The sequence below is a fragment of the Crassostrea angulata genome, chromosome 10 (genome assembly GCF_025612915.1).
Source record: "Crassostrea angulata isolate pt1a10 chromosome 10, ASM2561291v2, whole genome shotgun sequence".
NCBI classification, from domain to species: domain Eukaryota; kingdom Metazoa; phylum Mollusca; class Bivalvia; order Ostreida; family Ostreidae; genus Magallana; species Magallana angulata.
The window spans coordinates 37,901,217-37,915,235 of record NC_069120.1 but is presented as its reverse complement, the minus strand read 5'-3'; the positions used below and the strand labels follow the sequence as shown (position 1 = coordinate 37,915,235).

General features: G+C 30.7%; 2 protein-coding genes and 1 long non-coding RNA gene across 7 annotated transcripts; 1 reads left to right on the top strand and 2 right to left on the bottom strand.

Moving 5' to 3' along the window:
• The first annotated feature begins 255 nt into the window (after nucleotides 1–255).
• Nucleotides 256–7,842, top strand: LOC128166666 (uncharacterized). The gene is made up of 3 exons (XR_008241166.1): nucleotides 256–358; nucleotides 693–733; nucleotides 7,705–7,842. It is a non-coding gene; the product is annotated as an uncharacterized LOC128166666 (long non-coding RNA).
• Nucleotides 4,499–8,186, bottom strand: LOC128166663 (phosphoinositide 3-kinase adapter protein 1-like). 3 transcript variants are annotated; one of them, XM_052831964.1, is made up of 10 exons: nucleotides 8,027–8,186; nucleotides 7,426–7,895; nucleotides 7,186–7,324; nucleotides 6,737–7,003; nucleotides 5,941–6,174; nucleotides 5,678–5,722; nucleotides 5,446–5,498; nucleotides 5,225–5,273; nucleotides 5,037–5,107; nucleotides 4,499–4,830 (listed from the first exon to the last, which is right to left on the bottom strand). In XM_052831964.1, the coding sequence occupies exons 1-10, from the start codon at nucleotides 8,043–8,045 to the stop codon at nucleotides 4,759–4,761; spliced, it is 1,419 nt and encodes a 472-aa protein (XP_052687924.1). In that variant the 5' UTR covers nucleotides 8,046–8,186; the 3' UTR covers nucleotides 4,499–4,758. The 3 variants fall into 3 exon arrangements, with proteins under 3 accessions (XP_052687924.1, XP_052687923.1, XP_052687922.1); XM_052831963.1 differs by lacking the exon at nucleotides 8,027–8,186 and having other exon boundaries at nucleotides 4,499–4,700; nucleotides 4,739–4,830; nucleotides 7,426–8,020; XM_052831962.1 differs by lacking the exon at nucleotides 8,027–8,186 and having other exon boundaries at nucleotides 7,426–8,020.
• Nucleotides 8,187–8,323: 137 nt separating this feature from the next.
• On the bottom strand, nucleotides 8,324–12,580 carry LOC128166662 (phosphoinositide 3-kinase adapter protein 1-like). 3 transcript variants are annotated; one of them, XM_052831958.1, is made up of 11 exons: nucleotides 12,503–12,580; nucleotides 11,855–12,336; nucleotides 11,636–11,765; nucleotides 11,071–11,334; nucleotides 10,738–10,959; nucleotides 10,252–10,290; nucleotides 9,891–9,961; nucleotides 9,150–9,210; nucleotides 8,886–8,938; nucleotides 8,741–8,797; nucleotides 8,326–8,587 (listed from the first exon to the last, which is right to left on the bottom strand). In XM_052831958.1, exons 1-11 carry the CDS (start codon nucleotides 12,528–12,530, stop codon nucleotides 8,528–8,530), a joined length of 1,467 nt encoding a protein of 488 aa, XP_052687918.1. In that variant the 5' UTR covers nucleotides 12,531–12,580; the 3' UTR covers nucleotides 8,326–8,527. The 3 variants fall into 3 exon arrangements, with proteins under 3 accessions (XP_052687921.1, XP_052687918.1, XP_052687920.1); XM_052831960.1 differs by lacking the exon at nucleotides 8,886–8,938 and having other exon boundaries at nucleotides 8,496–8,587; XM_052831961.1 differs by lacking the exons at nucleotides 8,741–8,797; nucleotides 8,886–8,938; nucleotides 9,150–9,210 and having other exon boundaries at nucleotides 8,324–8,587.
• Between the last annotated feature and the right edge of the window lie 1,439 nt (nucleotides 12,581–14,019).

Sequence of the window (14,019 nt, the reverse complement as noted above, 5' to 3'; positions counted from 1 at the left end):
TTACAATAAAATATGATCTCCGATTTAAGATGTTCAACTTGAACAACGTTTGACCATAAAATGCATTCTATAAAGTCTTACAAATATAAAATAAGATTGTTAAAGCTCCAGTGGATTTTAAATTTATGACCTTGAAGTTTAACAATGATTAACAATGTGATAAAAAACTACAAACGTTTTAAATATTGTTGATTCTGGAGAACGATTTTTCACAATATGGAGGTGTTCTATCCCTTTTTATCAACTCTGGAATCAAGTAATAGTTTTTGTTTTGCTTAATCTAAAGGTTTTTTCATGCAAGGTCTTTTGCGTTATAATATACCTAACGGCGCACATTTAAAGACACGTTCAGGCAAGTGTACGTTATTGTTTTTTACAATGATAACATAAAACAGGTTATATTTGTCTGTAAATTTTACAATTGGCGGTCGGTTGTATAATTTAAGTATTATGAGGTGATAATTTTGGTCAGTGCGTGATCAAATCCAATAAAGCCCGAGAGGCTTTATGTTATATTTGATCACGCCCCGACCAAATTTATCATCCCCTAATTATATAATATTCAAAGAATGATTTCTTATTACTTATATTTATATAATTTTCAGCAATTGTACAATTAAATAAATGAATAAGTAAACTCCGCTTTATGTCCCAATTTTACGTCATTAGAATTTCTTGGAATTGTATTACAGAATTGATACGTAGTGTTGAACAGGCAAATGCACTGGAAAATGTAAGTATATGACACTGACAGGTAGCTCGCGTTTCTGCAAAGCTATCATTAAGCGTCTACTTCGATAAACGTTGCCTATGCAACGTAGCTTTGCTCTGCTCAGAGAGAGCCTGAATTAAACCATATCAATTAAGAAAATAATAATAACTAGAGCAAACCTTGTTAAAAAGCATTGAGTGGGTTGTCAGTTAGTGATGAAAGTAAAAGTTTTATGCTTTTGTCGAACTAAACCCGGAATTCTGAATCAATTAAGTTCTGATTAACAGACAATCTATCACATAAAAAATAAATACGAAAGATTCTTGGTACGACATAATATATCTTGATATCAAGTGAAAAGACTTGTAAATTAGCATATTTTGTTCAACAGGTGTTCAGGAATTGGTAACCGTTCTACAGATATCTTAACAAAAGTGTTTAAGGGTCAACCCCTGCGAATGTGTTCGGATTGTTTTCTTTATCGTTGCTAAGTATGTAATAAATCCAGAGGTGCTAGAAAGAAAGTTCACGTTAATTCCCCGAGATTTGTTCAGTTCGTTTGAAATTTTGAGCGGAAGTATAGGTGTTCGTATAATATGCTCGAAATACGTAAGTGCTGGTCGTTTTTCATATCATATACTACTTTGATTTATTTAAAAACATGAAAACATATTAGGATGGATGTCTTATCTCTTCATCTGGCGGTTATTTAAACTAAACGATGATATTCAGAACAGAGTTATCGTTCGTGTTCAACCACTCTACACGTGGTTGAAAATATAAACATTGAGTTGCTTAATAAAATGATAGCCATGTTTGATGCTTTTGGTTTGCATTACCATGCTTTTAAAAAAACGAATGAATGTCTGTTTTGAATTAAAACTTAGCATATCGAGCCAATTTCAAGTAAAGGAACATTCTGCATAAAATAGTATACTATTAGTCAGTATCACTATTAATGCTATTACTAGGTCAGGCGCGGATCAAAAATTAATCTTTAGGGGGATCGCTACTAAGCATGTTAATTGTTGCAAGAGCAGAAAAAACTTGTCACATTTATTTCTAGAACTCATTTTATCCACCAAATAATGGAGATAAAGTTTAAAATCAATAAACGTCTAGTTTTATATTTGACTACAAGTACCTAGATTCTAGGAAATAGACTATAAACACAAGGCAAGATTTTTACTGCAAAACTGAAAGGGTTAAATAAAACCATGTGGTCTAAATTTAAATGACAATAACATTTGCAGGGGTGATTTAACTCCTTATCAAGGCAATGAACCAAACATTTTAAAGGTAGCATATTGTTAAGAACATTATTCTTTGCAATTATGTATGTAATGCTAAAAACGTAACATATGATTTGATTATGAAACTGGATTGAAAAACAGCTGCACCATAAAATTTTTGCTTTTTTAATAAACTACAAACATTCTACTTGGTTAGGGTTTATAACTAAAATACTTTAGAGCCCCCATGCCCCAAATTGAAGGGGTCAACCCTTTTTTCTTTATATCAAATGAAAGCCCGTATAAACTTGAACAACTTTTGTCTATGTGTTTTAACAACTGTTGGAAACGAGAGACCCTAATAACGAAATAAGTATTAGTGAAAGAACTCATCTTTTTATTTTTATCATTTTAAATTGCAACAGGCAGAGTTTTATTTCTAACCTTGTCATATGTCTTAGATAGGATGTTTCATATTATGCAAAAACTTTTCTTTTCATTTCAATTATGTTTGTTGTATAGAAAAATAAATAGTTTGTGGCCGTTCTTTTGACGCTTGTGCCAATTTTTTCCTTGGTTGTATTTTATAGCACTGTATTTATTTTCTGATATTTGAAAAACAACCTACTCGTTTGGTTTTTTTAAACAAGAAAGTATCACAACAAAGTATTTGTAGACAAAATTTAAACACAAATACGAATAATTATACCTTTTATATTTATTCATATTGGTGACTGATTTAGAAATGTAAAAAAAAAATTGGCTTCGTCTACGTTATGTAGTATAAATACATTGTGTTCATTAATTAGCAAGGTAATAATGGTACCAAGTAATTGTGGTTCCAAATAGAGGTAGTTAAACATCTATGCTTTGCAAACACTTTTTAAAAAAAATATAACTTTAGGAAACGTTATACTTTGACTATAAAACCTTGAAAATCAATGACCCTGTGTGTGTGTTAGTTTGGAACTTTAAGTTTTATTGTTACAAGTATGTGTGATGTTTGTATGAACCAACTCCTTTAAAAAATTGAGTGCAATTATGTACTGGTTATTGCGATTTGGATTCTTTTAAGACAATTCAATTGTCAAAAATGCTGCTAGAATATGAATGTTCTGTACAAGTACCATGCATTTCCCGTGTATTTTACAAGAAGTTTAATTTTTTTCTCAATTGTAAAACGCAAACAAGCTGAATTGCAAAACAATAAATAATAGATAAACAAGTTGACATCTATGGTATGTTTTCCTTGAAAATATTAATTTTCCCATGCGTTTATATTAGGAAATTATTTTAATACATCTTGAATATGCTATCAAGTTTGCTAGTTTTTATTCCTTATTTTGTTTCCAATTTGACCATATTTGTTTTATTGATGTCTTTAAATACATGTATATTTATAGAAACCTGTTAGGATGATTCTCTGTCAGACAATGTAAGCTCAGTTTTACTAAATATAACATAAGGCACTTATAAGATAAAGAAATTTTATTTTTTTATTCTACAAAATGCAACATAATTATATGCAATATAAGACACTGTTTACTAAATAAAATACAACATTTTCTACATATAAAGAAATAAAAAATGTTTTATGTACGTTAAGGGGCTATACTTACAATTTTGACCTTATTTGGTTTTTGCAAATGCAAGTACATGTACACTGTTCTTGAAAATTAATTTATTTGAAAAAAAGGAATTCAAATTCAAGCGTCAATACTATACTATTATAATATATAAATAAAAACGATCATTACTGATTTGTTTAAAACGCTGCAGAGAGAAATACAATGATATTCTATAGCTTTTGTATAACTTATCAGTTGCAGATAAATATGATCAATTTTACAAGTTAGTTGTTGAAGACGTTTCATATTTAATTTCTTATGTATTTTGTTCATTTCTTTACAAAACATTTGATCTTTTTTATTTTTGCACATTCATTAGATATTTTAATAGCTGCAGGTCTGTAGCTCCCGGTCTGAAAAAAAATTCGGATGGACGACAAAGTATCGTCCATATTTTCTCAAACTGAGAGCTACAGACCTGCAGCTAAAATTTCAAAGCACTCGGTTTCTTTGGTTTTTCCTAAGAGTTAAAAACAAATTTCAAAAAAAAATCTTTTATCAGGTCATAGCAATATAAAATGTTTTCAGTTCAATGAGAAATACTTTCCACTACGAGTAAACACTTGATATATGTATGATATATATGTACGATAGGGAAACGTCAATAACTTAATAAGAATTTGAATTAAATATGGGCTTAGTTTTTAATCTTACAGTAACGTGGTCATGGAGCTTAAAGGATACTTACATGTATAATTGAGAGAGTGTGTGTGTCTGCTTGCCTATATTTGGACAATTGCCAACAGTATTAGGAAACCCTTCAAAGAGTAACGGTGCAAAGTCCTATTTTAATTTGATTTCCTTAAATTTGTTAAGTGGATTTTAATGTCAATAATATTACCTTATTTAAATGTGCGACTATTTGTAAAAAAAAAAAAGCGCCAAAATTCATATATCAGCATATTATACAACAAAACACAGTGGAATTCAGTATATATTTCTGTTCTTAATATTCATTAGTTGAAAACATTTATGTACAAGGTTACTTATTGATAATCTCATAATACATTCTCTCAGATCAAATAAAGGAAAACTATCAACATAAAATTGTATTACATATTCATACAAATAATTATACAGTCCTTGATTAATTAATATGTTATAATATATCCGTGTAACAGTAATCCTGGTCTGCTCTCCATGTAAATATTCACCCTTTGGCTCTTCATTGAAGAACCAGTCTTATCTAAAGTTTTGTTGTCAAATTTCCACAATAGATAATGTTATCCTCCAAAATTTGTGTCATCCGTGATGTCATCTGAAATTTATAAAAGAAATATTCAACTGAAGACTAACACATGTGTGAATTGGATTTCTTAGTGTTGTTTTAGACCGGGCCTCGTTTATAGCGTTTATTGTTTGTAACTGTCCGAGAAATAACTTGTTTTCAAAATATTATTGGCATTAAGGTTTTGAGTGCAAGTCTAGTAGAATGAAATGAGAATGATATAAGACATGTTTTACCTGTCTCGGATTAAAGAATGGGTCCTCTAACGAAGAATCACTGATATTGCTTGCTCCACTTTCAGTATTATCTATATTGAGGCAGATTATTACACCAATGTAAATACAATGCCGTAGAAGATTACTGATACCTTAATTAATAAATTGACGACAATAAACAGAAATATTTGATTTTTTATCACGATTACCTCTTTGACTGTTTCGAGATTGTCTTAGGACAACTTCTTCCGATTCCGACTGAAAAAGAAAATGTCAATATGTACATATATATTCTGATTAACGCCAACCTTTCTTTTGTCTCTGATCAAATAAAAACGTTACGTATCTAATTTAAACTGGGTTTTGTTGTAAAAATTAATATTCATTTTTATTAAATACATGCGTGTGCTGAGTTTATATTTTTACTTACTGATCTTCGTGGTAGCGGTGGAGGGGTACATGTACTTTCCCGCCTGTACAACACTATATATCAAAATATAAACATTATTTATTTTAAAATTTCATTCGATCAGTATCTAATTCAAATATTGTTTTCTTTATATGAAGATGCTCGAGTCTGGGTATTTTGACAAAAGTTCTCGATTAACACCCGTTGTTAAGAAAGAAGATTTTTATATCAAGTTACAGGTGTAAGCCGTTACCTGTTGTAACTTGGTTCATTCTCATGTATCCACCAGAATCACCATCTTGAAAAAAACATGTGTTGAAATAACTTGATCTTTATAATTGATAAATGTATCATAAATAGTTTTGAAAAATCTGGGAACATTATGATTTAAAAAATATTTAAGATCATTTGAGGATGTAAAAATAAAACCAATGTATTTAATGTATATCGGATGACTATTGTTTGAATAATATGGGAATCATGAAAACCAGTACATTACTAATGTAACGTAGTTACTTTGAACATCTTTGTCTTGGAACATGGCAAAGTTCTCTGGTGGTTGGATGTTTGAGGCTAGATCCGTGTGTCCTGCATGCAAAGCTATTTGGCTGGCTGTTTTATTGTGTTTGTTTTTTATACCAACGGCAGCCTGGTATCCCGGAAATTTTTTCAAAGTAGAGCAAAACTGCTTTAAACCAAGCTTTGCAGCAATATGAAGCAAGGTTGGATACTCTCTTGATGATTTCTTTGCTATCAATGATAAAAATTCACTTAAATGACCATGCGCAGATGTATTTGACATTTTTCCCTTTGGGCTCAAACACGATCTCTTAAATTAAGCACATTTGATTATGAATTGTAGTTTAAAACTACATAAATTATCTTTATATATTTAAACTTTTATCCAAAAGGGGAACAATGAGGTAATGACAATGAGATAAAAACATTTATCATACGGAAAATTCCCATTGTCATTTAATGCATTTAATGACAACATTTCAAAGTTTACTGGTCACTGTCCCATTTCACTCATTTGTTTACTTAAATACGCGTAGAGAGGGACGGGGGGGGGGGGGTAAAATAAACAAATGAATTTTCCACAAGGTAACCTTTCTTTAATATCATCTGATGCAGTAAACTGACTTTACCCTTTCGTAAGAATATTTGTCATATAGTAAATGCTATTTATAAAATAACACATTTTTTGTAAAGATTAAAACCAAAATAATTTATTTTTCTTTTGTTTGTTTGGGGGGGGGGGGGGGCAACAAAGGGCACTGAGTTCAATATCTAGTTGTATGATTACACACACCCCATATGCTGTCCCTGAAATCCACAGCCTCTAACCCAGCGAGAGGATTGTTACCCATCGACCCGTTTGTTAAGATATCGACCAATTCACGATCAAGTGAGTCCGTGTCGTCACAATATAGGGCCTGAAGGAAGAACTCAAGAGGATTGACTAAGTCGGACACTAAGGACGAGAAGTTGTCCATCTTGTTGCATATGTTGAACTTTGTCTTGCCAAGTGAAATGTTGTTTGTAAAGATTTCCATGGTAATTTCTCCCTCAGGCATTCCTATTTTGACAACGAAGAATATGTTTTCAAACTTGCATAATGTTTGTTGATTTTTGCAATATTGTCTTTGATCGTTTTGATGAGTAACGTTTGTTTTGTTAAAACTCTAAATTTACATTTTAAATGCTAGTATATAACATAGAAATACAATTCAAATGGAGTATATAATCAATAAATTTTACCTTCTGGTTTAAATGTGTAGGTTAAAGCATTTAGTTCTGTACATTTTATTTTCTTTTGAAAGTTATTTCTATGCAGATGAACGAAAACATCCCCTTTTGATACTTCTTTTTTGAAAATAACAACGATATGCTCTTTGGCCTGTAAAAACGATGTACATAATGTGATAAGTGTACACGCCATTAGAATAAAGTAAATCGTGATATACATTATACAATAAATCGACAGTATTTGTAACTTACCGATGAAATCTTTTTTGGATTTATTTTGTACGTAAGTAAAACTGGATTAGCACTCGGGGTAGATTCCATCAATTGCATTATGTTTAGAAGAGCTATTTTAAAATCCTCACTAGCATTTCCAAGAGAGATTTTATTCCAAAGTGTCACATCAGAACATGAATTCTCAAGAATTTTCTCAGTGGCCCGGTCACATAGATCAATACTGTCATGACACAGAAAGGCTCGCTTTGTGCATTGTGCGCTGGCACTTTTGAGGTAATTATTTGGTTTTCTTTGTAGATCGTGTAACATTTCCGGGCTGAGTAAAACCAATCCCAGACTACAAGGAACAGTGCATAGTGTGCCGTGGTCGCTATTAATGTTCACCGTGGAGACTTGCACACGGAATCGTCCCTCCTCGAAATATGTTTTGATGTGCGAGCATATTGCTTCTGCATCATCAGCGTAGAAAATAGTCAGCAAATCTTCAGCTGAAATCAAAATGTATTTAAAATGTTCCAATTCCATTAAATATATCAAAAGACAATAAGAGGTGATTTAAGTCTAATCATGTGTGCGAGGCTTTATGCTTGGCTTCATGAATTACCTAACTCAGACTTACCTTGGCTTGATCGGTTCATGCTGGACGCCAGATACCTATCAATCGGCTGAGATACTGGTTATCCTCAGTAGCTTGAAGTTTGATTTATATACATTTTAATCTATCGACCTCCCGCGACTGATTACTCATTTTTGATAACATTCATTCATGATACGTGAATTATGTGATATCTTTAAATAACAATATAACTCTAAAACAATTAAACTGTATTGATATCAGAAAATTTAAAGTGTCAACCTTAAATGTAACACAGATACAAAAAGTGTTAAACAAAACAGAAACAAAACACGATCTAATTTTTCCAGTGGGTTTATTTTTAAAGAATTGAAATTAAACATTAATTCTGAACGGCAGTAATATATATGATGTATAGTTGAATCGTCACAAACAAATAAATGTTGGGTTTTTTATCAAATAGGTTATAACAAGGACTACGTCGTATTAAAGATATTGTTTATCAGCATGGATGTAGGTTAGCTCATTCTCTGAGATAAATATTCTTCAATTCTGGAACGATCTTCCAATAGTCGGAAAAGGAACGTCCGTTGGAAAAGCAGTGTCCTAATAAAAACAAAAATACATGACAATCTCCAATTTACACCAGAATATGATATACGCTAATTTTTATTCCATATTTCTCTTATAGTTCAATTCAATTCGAGATAAAATTTTGTGTAAAATTTAAAAATAATTAAAACTATAAACATATTACACCTTTCTCGTATTTAACCTCTTGTTTTCTTGATTTGGGCATTTGGAATTGTCATCGAACTAAAATAAAAGGGACATTTTGTGTTGGTCAGATAATTTAATTTTAATATTCAAATCGAAAACAAGAAACCGTTTTAATAATATTTACCGAAAAATGTCGGATATGTTGGTTTCTTGTGTTCTCAATATGCGTCCAATATCCTATTTTTATAATTAAAATTTTATTAAAGAAATATGCATTTCATTAATACGATCATGCTCTTATACATAAAGACTGCATTTAGAGATGCAATATTAACGTACTTTAGATAGCTGATTAATGTATGAATAAACGATACCTTTAAACACATTTTATAACATGTAAATGATAAGTGAAGTATTAAAACACTTTTTTAATATCTACATGTATCACCTGTTCTGTTTTGATGAGATGAATATCCTCCAATATCAGAGGGACTTCTTTTCAAAGCTACCTAAAATATTTGTATGCCACTATGAACCCATAAAATTTTATTTTCCATAAAATGTTTATATACAACCTTTCTTCGTTGAATTAGCTGTTTAATATTTCAATTGTTGAGTTCTGGTTTTTTGTATCTATTATCTTCGAATTCTAAATTCTCTCGGGATCAAACTTTCAGAAGCTTAAACCTTTGCCGCTCTAATCAAATCAATTTTACCACGCAACTTAACATTAATTTATCATACGACCTTATCCCAGTTATTACATTAGCTAATATATCTGTAATTCTGTATCTAATGTGTTTTAGTTATATTTTTTCCTTTAATTGGTAAATAAATGACACAATCACTAGAAGATTGGTTTTTTTAGAATTCTTGCAACAAGAACAAGCTGCGGAAGAGACATTTGACAGTGAACTGTTTTTTAAAAATTCTCTTTATAAAAAAAGTAAAATATAAATGTAGTTTATTGCCTCAAAATAAGCCCTTTCACAGCAATTTTAGATAAAAAATATTCAAATTTTTAATACTGTTTGTTTTACATCTAAAATAGGTATCTAGGTACACGTAACTATAATCTTTAAATGACAAAAAGGTTAGTTAAAGTTCAACTATACGGTGAGATAGCTCAGTATTATATTTGAGGGAAATCCCCAATCAATTTGGTGCTTTCGTATAGATAAAAATGTACTTGTTTTGGTCGATCACTCTTCATGCTTGTATGTAGGTAATTTTTACGCTCTGGTAAGGGGGGTGGGTACTCTAAAAATAGATATTGAATATTAAAGGGGGATTTCCAGTTTTTTGCCAGATTATTGTTGTAATAATTTTTTATACATAGTATTTCAACAAATAGCATTTTTAGGCTCTAAAATAAGTATTAGTCAGAAAAAGTTGTTCATTATGATTTTGAGATAATAAAAATCATTTAAATCGTTTACAAATAAAAAGACAATAACAACTTTTGTGCAAAAATGAAAAATGTTACACATTTTACTACATGTAAAGAATCAAAGAAAAATAAAGATGAAATCAAGAAATAACTACCATACCATATTCTTTCTTCTTTTCTTTTCCTCTCACAAGACTATCTAAAATTAATAAGAACGAAGAATTTTTTTTATAAATTTTAAAAAAGTTTATTTTAGTAGTTCAACAAATCAAAATACGGTGTTACCGTTTTATACATAATAGATTCTTCTGTTAAGATTTATATTTTTTTTAATTTTAAAATTAAGTAACAATGTGTTCTGAAATAAGTTTGAATTTGCTCACACGTTGAGTAGGCAAATCATTGTTTTTTTAGGGAGGGGTTGCATAAAGAAGAATATAAGTAAATGTTCAATCGTTCAAAGACAACATAATTATGTTCAAACATGAATTATCCTTTTTATCATCTTTAATATTTTCTATTTCTTTTTCTTCTCTTTATTTTTTTAAAGAACTTGATACCAAAGTCCTATGTAAAGGAAAATATATGCAAAATACAAACTTAAAGCAATAAATCATACAATTGCATACACTGCATTGTTACATACATGGATCACTTGGGGACTTTTTTGGAGCTTCCAAAGGATCCAGATCAGCTGACATCTGTTCATATCCCATTTTCTTGGCTAGAGTACTCGGGGTGTCACCATCCTTGTTTATTATTGTTAAAGCTTCGTCATATCCTTTTGACAATTTCATTAATTTGCATGCTTTTGCGAGTCCAAATTTTGCACAAAAATGCAAAATGGTGGGGAAATCTGCATCCATACCTAAATGAGGCATATTAATTTTCTTATGGGTGAGATAAAAGCAATATCGTTATACAAGAGTAACATGTAATCTATCTTTAAGCATATCGTAATGTTGGTGAGAAAACGTACCACTTGATTGACTTAAGTCAAATACAATTCGATCAACATATTTTTCAAATCCATCGGCATTCATTCTGTTTTCAAGCTCATTATCAAGCTCTTTTCGCTGCTTTTCTGAAAGTGGCAAAACCTGACAAAGAAACTCAAATGGAGAGAATATGTTTCCCATCATGTTTTGTAGGGTGTGTAGTCTATTTTGTACTGTAACTTTCGTGCTTCCTTCACTCTTGTTGTTCACCAATACATCGACTTTTACTTCGCCACAAGATAACCCTAAAATACAAATAAATTTTCATGTTAAAACTAAACTAGAAGTGTTTTATGAAGCCGGAGAATATCAGTATCACATTAATATGACTGTCGCCAATATTTTTGTCCATTAAGTCTGATTTAAAACAGGTGATAAAACCTACGACAAAAATATTTTCAGTCTCATTGAATAATCGTTGACTCACAGAAATTATACAGTACAAAACAATGCATGATCATTTATAACTATATCTTATTAGTCAAGGAATTAAGTGTTTAACTCTTCGCAATGCAACTGCATTGAACATAAATTAATTTAACCTACCGCATGGCGTGAAGGCAAAAGTATAAGGATTGTGGTAAACAGTATCAAATGTTTGGTTTCCAGCACGTACAACAACGTCATCTGACCTCTCCTTTTCGCTTTTAAAAAGTACAACAACCTTGTCTCCATCCTATAAAATTGAAAAAAAAGTATTTCTGTTTGTAGTGTTAAGTTAAGAAATAGTATCAAAGAAACACTCACCATACATAATGGACCTACCGTAATGACAGCGGGTTGTAGATGATATTTAAGTGTAGTTGGCATTGCTGATTCCTGTGCACCATCTAAAAGATCCAGAATTTGAATCATAGTCGGCTGAGTTTGTGTTAATTTGATGATTTTCCAGGATTTAAAATCTGGAAGACTGTTTCCAAGAACCGATTTAATAGTTTCTTCTTCCATATTTACCGATTTATCGACCAAGATACCGAACGCTCTGTTCATTTTGCAATGAAGCCCTGGGCGAAAAGAATCGCCAAAGTCATTCATGTAGGTTATCATTTCCGGTGTAACCAAGAGAAGTGTAAGCTGGAAGTTGATGTTTCTGCTCTCTAGTTCTGTAACGTCACAAACGTTGACTATGACCTGTAATCTTCTGAGATTTTCTTGGATGAATCTCGCAATTGGCTCACCTTCATGGGTATGAATGAGTAAGATACAATCCATTTTTTCATAGTCATCGTCGGCATCATTCCAAGGTTCTAGAAAATATCAAAAAAGTATTTTTGTCATGCAAACATAATATATACTTTTTTCTCTTTTCGTTAAATTGGTTCACGTACGTTATTACACGAATGAAATTTCTGTGGAGATCAAACTCAAGAAATAAGAATTACTAAAGCAGTACACGATATTTTTAGTTCTTACCGTTGTATACGCCTTTTTCGCCGTCCATTTCTTTATTATTTTTTGAAGCGAGTGGTGTGTCTTATCTCAACAACTTCCTCTTAGTGCAAAATCACGTGACTTTAAAAAATGCTGAGACTTTTAAATCTGATACACATTGTTATTTTCTCATGCATAAAAAAGCTTTTTAAAAAGTACTAAACGATAGTTTTATTTATCTTTCAATTGTATTTTTTGTAAAATTTGTACAAAAAAAATTGTTAAATGTTGTAATTCTATCGTTAGCGAAGACAAAAGAGTAAAAATTATACCGCATATAACTTCAACAATTTGGTTCTCTAAAACGTAAAGATTGGGTTACCAGGGGAAAATATCAAATACCACTCAAGAAGGTCAAATTGAGTTTTTTATTTCTTGTATGCGAGGGAGCATATTTATAGGATGAAATTAAAAAGATCTTGATCTTCGAGGTAAATGTCCCTTATATCAAAATCATTACCACTACAAAGAGAAGACAAGGCTTATTATGGTGATTTTCGAAAAAGAGGATATCAACAAATTAGTTACTTTGGCAGCATTTTTAAGATGCAAAGGGAATATTAAAATGGTTACCTATATAAATGAATCCAGTTGGGTTGTATTTTTAAAACCACCTATGCTTAATCAGCATTTGCACAAATTGTTTTAAGATATCTTCATATTATGGGAAATAACTGTTAAACTTTCTTTAACAGAATTAACGGTACGATTATTAACAATATATGTGAATGTTAATGAAGTAAAAATGATACTGATGTTGTGAAAATAACCCAAAAAAGATTTATTATAAGTGTGCCATTAATTAACTCAAGATATGGTATTAAAAACAAAAACAGTTAGAATTGTTTAGATTAATATTTTTTAGGTTCGGAACCGTATCATTCTAACAACATATATAATTTTTATAAATATGTAACATTATAATATTGATTAAAAAGTGTCGATAAAAGTTAAAGTGCTTTTTTACGTCGTTAATTATTTCTTGTACATGTATTTATCTTATACTTGGCATATAAGACTAAATGGATTCATTCTGAATTTAAGTGCATTTTTGTGAAAGTTTTTATTTCGCTGTTACCCCTCCACTCGTATCAGTTACAATAATTTAAATTTCCATCATGATAAAGGGTACATCGCTTAAATGGCAAAGTGTCAAGATGACACAGGTATCAAGAGTGGGGATTTTTTTATTTTACCCTTATTGAATGCACTAAATGTGAGAAATTGGTACATGTCAGCTGTATTTGTTCTGAACACAATGATAATATTATCAGTATCTACACAAAGATACAAGTATAGCGTGGGGTGGTTTGCTCACTTTTTAATGCACATGTCAATCTACAGTATCTAACAGGTATTTTGTAGCAATGAGTATACAAAAGTTTATAATAAATATACAAATTGTTCGTTACAAAAGCTGCTGTTTGTGTCTATTTTTATGTTACAAAAAACACATAATTAGAGGTCACAAGTTTCCTTTAAGAAGCCTCAGTGTCATG